At 59.9% G+C, this 5,990-nt stretch overlaps 1 protein-coding gene across 1 annotated transcript; it reads left to right on the top strand.

The window, feature by feature from the left end:
• Positions 1–2,019: 2,019 nt before the first annotated feature.
• Positions 2,020–5,072, top strand: SP5 (Sp5 transcription factor). Its single transcript, XM_054381222.1, is given in 5 exon segments — positions 2,020–2,160; positions 3,084–3,300; positions 3,303–3,356; positions 3,359–3,507; positions 4,020–5,072. Coding segments are annotated over 5 exon segments (1,614 nt in total).
• Positions 5,073–5,990: the final 918 nt, after the last annotated feature.

Below are 5,990 nucleotides of genomic sequence, written 5' to 3'. Positions count from 1 at the left end.
GGGCCCAAGCACCACTTCAGCGCCTGCAGGCCCACTGGCTGTGTCATGTGGTCCCTGTCAGGAGCTTGTCTGCACTGCTCTCCAAACGTGCCCTGGACCCAAACGTGCCATCAGGATCTTCTCCACTGGGCACCATGCTGCTCTCCTGCTCTGGCATCACTCTGCTTCACACAAGGGTATATCCACAGACCATTTCTCAGGGAAATGGTGCTTTGTGTAACTGAATTGACATTTGGCCTTGATACCTGTATCTCCTGATAACTGAAACAAATTTCTAAAATAAATATTGTACTTTGATCTTCCAGCCCTGCATTTTTAATGACAGCTCTGAACATCACTTCATTAAGAATACATTTCAGGAGACTGAAACGCTCCTAGTTTGAACACTAATTATTTGTACAGAAAATTAGGACTGCAACATTTCATTATTCAGCCCATTGGTTTCAGCCAGAAATGAGAAATTATTCTCAGATTTTAAATAATGTGCTTTCCTGGATGCAGATTTATGGCATTTGTAGTGTGGCATCTGTATAGAAATTTACACAACTTTCAGCTAACTGCTTTGTAACATGACAAATCGTTTTGGTTCGGTTCATCGAGATATCTGGGGAAATAACATACTCCGAAGGTTGGGGGTAACCCCAGGATATCAGTGTCTCCCAAACCTCCAATCTATCGACTTCCATCTCATTTATAACTATTGTTCAGACTGTTGTCCTGAAAATTACTAGATAAAACGAATTAACAAAAAAAATGGAGGTAGGAATTAAATTTGGCACTTCGTAGGAGTTCAAGATTGGCAGAAGTGTGGGGATGTAGAAATTCAGAGATGACACAATAGTGAGCATTGCCGTTTTGCTTGTCTGGCCGGTTATTGGTTCTCCAGGGAGCAGAGGCGCGGGTCGGGGAACCCCCACTGAGGTCGTCCCTCGGCTCCTCTGCCCCCGCTGCAGCTCGGACACGAGGGGAAGGCGAGTGTGCTCATGCTCCGGCGCAGCTCCAGTGGCGTGATTAAAACCTGGCCAGTGAACCCGCAGCACCCCATCGCTATGGGTGGTGAGCGAGTGTGCGCGCGCCTTCCCGCCGCGGCCGGGGCTCACCGCAGTGTCCCATCTCCCACCATACCGCGTGTGGACGTGGCGCGGCCTCCGGCGGATCTCGCACCGGCGGTGCTGGGGTGGTGTTTGTACGCGGTGAGTGGAGGTGCCCGACCCTGCACGGGGACCCTGTGCCTTCGCAGACAGATGGGGAACTCCGCCGCCCTCACACTTGCTGCTGCTGGGCTGCGGGCCCAGTGTGCGGTGTGTGGGGGCTTATGTCCCTGTAACCAACCTGAAACGGTTACCTGGCGGTTACCTGGCATAGAGAAAGAGCTTGAAGTGGCTGCTGCGTAGGGGATCAGTGTTACACGAGGTCGAGCTTTTACTTCTCCCCAGGACTCAATATGGAGCCGTGGGAGAGGACTTGGCGCTTTAATCCCTTCAAAGAAACCGGTCTAATTCAAGCCCTACGACTCTTGAAAGTCTGAGCGGACAGTGATTGTTTCCACAGGAAAACCAGATAAAGATCTCTGTGTGCTGGCGTTTAAAGAGGCTTCAGTGGCGGTGTGAATACAATTGAACCCACCGACTGCTGGGAGGATCGAGTTACCTGGGCAAACAGCTCCGAGGACCAGAGCCAGCCGGCATCTGCCCGAAAGGACACTCCCCGCCCCACCCCCACCCCCACCCCCCAAGATATTGCTGAACGTCCTCATTTGGTACCTGGCCAAACAGGCCGGCTTACACTTTTGAGGTGGCCTAGAACAGATGGCGAAGTGACAAGGAGGGGAGCGCGCTTCCAGGCCCCCCGGCGGTGCGTGGTGCTGAGCTGCCCCGTGGAGGAGCCCGGGGCCCCGCCTGCCCCTTGCAGGGCGGCGCGGTGCGAGGGGTCCCGCCAGCTCTGCAGAACAGCGAGCGCGGCAGCAGGCTGTGGAGTTAAGCTGTGACCCAGATGGGCCTGGTGTTGGTTACGGGGGAAATGGCCTCGCGCATGGTTTTGAGAAAAATGGGTTATATTCTTCATACGCACACACATACCTACATATATACATACAGAGGCCGAAAGGTGAGGGCTGAAGGAGCAGAGCCCTCGAGCCCGAGCTTGGCATTTTGGCAGGAGGTAGGTGAGAGGATGGAGGCAGAGACCCGGACACCCAAGGAGTCCTCCTGACTTGCCCCCAGCCCAGGCCAGGCCCAGGCCCAGGCCCAGGCCCAGGCCCAGGCCAGCCCAGCTCCGCAGAGCCGCCGATCACAGTCGCCTGCCGCGGGTACACATTCCGCCTCCAGAAACAATTGTATCAAGAGAGGCTCCAGGCTCCTATCTGCATTTAAAGAAATCACGTCTTTTACACCCGGCTCCCGCCAGGAAAGGGGAAACTTTTCCGTTCGATTTCTCAGCTAGGCGGTTTGTCGGTGTGTATGTCTGCGGGAGGAGTGCTTGCTGCCGATGGCACCCCGCCGTCCCTCCTCCGAGCCTCTCTAGGCTACTGGCCTGGCCCCGCGCCAGCCGGAGGCTCCAGATAATTCAGGGTTAGTGTTAGCCGACTGAGCCAAGCGAAACCAACCCGGCTACCAGAAGGGAAAATGTGCGGTTGTTTGCGGTGTCATACCGAGGGCATCTCCCTCAGCCTCGGGGGAAGGGCGGGCGGAAGGAGGGAGCAGGGAGGATCCACCGACAGTTACTCTAGGGAAGTTTTACGACTGGGATCGACCAGCCCCGGTCAGGTGAACTCGCTGTGCTCCTGTTACTTTGAGTCATTAAACACTATCAGCGGAATCCGGAGGCAGATTTCTCGGAAGATAACAAAGACGCATTGTCACTTGAGGGTTCTGCCACAAATCCTTAATTGCAGAAGGAAAAAAAAAAAAAGAGGGATGGTGGGATCCAGTGTCTTGCACATCCAATGCGAGGGTCTCCAGGCGGTAAGGGGTCCTTTGATCAAGAAAATCCAATTATTTGTGTATATACATTTCCCACATAGTGATTACTTCATTAATTGTCCCGCCTTTATCTCCTCCCTTCCCATCCCCCCTAATAATCAGTTCTTTTATCCAGACCAACAAACACACCATAGGAGCTTTGTGGATTCAAAGGATTTGCTTTCGCTTCTGAAAGAGCCGCTATTCTTTGATGATTGGGTAGCGGCAAACTTCAAAGCCATAAATCTTCCCTCTGACTGGCTGGCGGCCCAGCAAAGTCCTTATCAAATTCTTGGAGGTGATCCTGGTGCAGTCAGACAGTCCGCGGAGATCGCGCAGCGCGGGGGGGTGGGACAGACACGGAGGCGAAGAGATCAGAGAGGAGAGAGGGAGAGAGAGAGAGAGAAGAAAACTGGGCAGCTTCTCGTCTTCCCCTCGGCGTCCACATGCTTCGGCGGTGCCCCGGCGCCTTCCCCTTGCCCCGGGCGCAGTAGCCATGGCCGCGGTGGCAGTCCTCCGGAACGATTCCCTCCAGGCTTTCCTCCAGGTCAGTACCCGAGGCGGGGGCTGGGGCGAATCGCGCCGCGTCCCACGGGTGTGACCCACGTTGCACGGGGCCGCCGGCCCCTGCCGCCTCCCTCCCGGGAGAGTTAGGCAGGGACCTCCGCGAGGGTGAAGAGACCGGGCAAGGGCTCTTTGGGCCGGCAACTTCCCTCTCCCGCCGGCAGCCCTGCGGTAACCACAGGCAACGTCCCGGGGCTGTGGGGCTGGAGGGAGAGGCGCCGGGCTTGGGCTGCCGCAGCGGCCGCTTCCTTGGCGCCCCCAGCCCAGGAGCGGCGGCGGGGTCGTCGGCAGCGGCCGCAGGCGGGACCGGTCGGGGAGGAGGCGTCCTGCCCACCGGGCGCGCGCTGTTGCGGGGAAGTTTTGCGGGCCGTGCGGGACCGGCGGGGCACCTCCGGCAGCGCGCGGGCAGAGGTGCAGGAAGTTTCCCGCGGGGCGGCAGCGGCGCGCGGTGAGTAACGCGCTCTCCATCCTCCCTCCCTTCCCGCTCCCACGCAGGATCGCACCCCCAGCGCCTCCCCAGATTTGGCCAAGCACTCGCCCCTCGCTCTTCTGGCCGCCACCTGTAGCCGGATCGGACAGCCCGGCGCAGCGCCCTCGGATTTCCTGCAGGTGTCCTACGACCCGACGCTGGGATCCCCATCCAGGATCTTCCACCCGTGGAGCGGCGAGATGCCGGCACACTCCCCGGGGGGGCTGCCACCGCCGCACCCCAGCCTAGGGCTGACCCCTCAGAAGAACCACCTGCAGCCCTCCTTCGGGGGGGCGCACGAACTGCCCCTCACCCCTCCGGCAGACCCCTCCTACCCCTACGAGTTTTCTCCTGTCAAGATGCTGCCCTCCTCCATGGCCGCCCTGCCGTCCAGCTGCCCCCCTGCCTACGTCCCCTACGCCACTCAGGCCGCCCTGCCGCCCGGCTACTCCAACCTACTGCCACCCACTCAGCCCTGCCGACAGCTGTCGCCCAACCCACAACCCGAGGACATCCCCTGGTGGAGCATCCAGCAGGCCGGTGCCCCGGGCAGCTGCGGCCACCGCTTCCCCGCGGCCGCGGCGCTGCCACGGAGCCTGGTGCTGGGCCATTCGGACTTCGCCCAGTATCAGACGCAGATCGCCGCCCTGCTGCAGACCAAGTCTCCCCTGGCGGCCACGGCCAGGAGGTGCCGCCGCTGCCGCTGCCCCAACTGCCAGTCGGCCGCGGGCAGCGCCCCGGAGGCGGAGCCGGGCAAGAAGAAGCAGCACATCTGCCACATCCCCGGCTGCGGCAAAGTGTATGGCAAGACCTCGCACCTGAAGGCGCACCTGCGCTGGCACACGGGCGAACGGCCCTTCGTCTGCAACTGGCTCTTCTGCGGGAAGAGCTTCACCCGCTCCGACGAGCTGCAGCGGCACCTGCGGACTCACACGGGCGAGAAGCGCTTCGTCTGCCCCGAGTGTGGGAAGCGCTTCATGCGCAGCGACCACCTGGCCAAGCACGTCAAGACCCACCAGAACAAGAAGCTGAAGGCAGCGGCGGACGGCGTCAAGCGGGAGGACGGCCGCGACCTGTGACCGCCGAGACGGGACCCGTCGCGGCCAGGCGGCGGCCGCTGCACCTGCGGGCCGAGCTGAGCCGCGCCGCGGCCCCAGGATCAGGGCCCTCCGCAGCGGTGGCAGAGCGGCCGGCTCTCGGACTCTCGTCGCACCTGGCGAGTGGGAGCAATTCTAGAGGCGGCTCCGGGAGCAGGCGCGGGTAGGACTGGATGCTCTCAGGACCCTGGGGCTGCTGCCGCGCGTCCTTGTCCCGGGACAGGCGCTTTCCCCACCCTTGCCATCCTTGGGAGCGTCTGAGGGGAGGCCTCGGCTGTTGGGGCGGGACAAGGCCGCCGCCGCCTCGGGGGTCCGGGCTTGTGGGCGCCCGGAGGTGGGGTGGCAGAGTCGGTCTGGCCGTGCCGGGGCCCGGCCCTCTATGGTTTCAGGGGAAAAGACGAACGGTTTGTGTACAGGTTATTTAATAGTTCTGTTTGAATACAAGTGTTCCTCTCCTCGTTCTCGGCCCTTTGCGGGGCTCCAGCATGAGATGTTTCTGTAAAGCGACCCGCGACTGCAGCGTGAAATAAACACGTTAACACTGGGTCACGCAGGGACGGTCCCACTGCGTCGGTTTCATTCACTGGTGCCCCGGGCTTTCCCCCTGCCGGAGAGCGTCAGGCCCTTCTGCACCGCCTCCATCCAAACATCTGCTGAGGCGGCGGCGGGCCCGACCCAGCTTCATCGCCCTGGTCAAGTGAAGCTCGGCACATGGGGATCTGGCTGCTCATGGTAAACACCTTTAAAATCCCTAGCTTCTTCGGACTGCTGCAGGCCTATTGGTTTGGTTTGTTGTTTTTGTTCTGTTTGGTTTGGTTTTTAGAATTCTTGTCATTATTTTCTTTCCTACACACGAATGAGAGAAAAGACAAACACATGGTGCCAATACAGGGAGTGGAC

Source organism: Indicator indicator, chromosome 5 (assembly GCF_027791375.1).
Source record: "Indicator indicator isolate 239-I01 chromosome 5, UM_Iind_1.1, whole genome shotgun sequence".
Classification (NCBI taxonomy): domain Eukaryota; kingdom Metazoa; phylum Chordata; class Aves; order Piciformes; family Indicatoridae; genus Indicator; species Indicator indicator.
The sequence above is the reverse complement of the archived record's forward strand: the minus strand, read 5'-3'. Positions and strand labels throughout refer to the sequence as shown.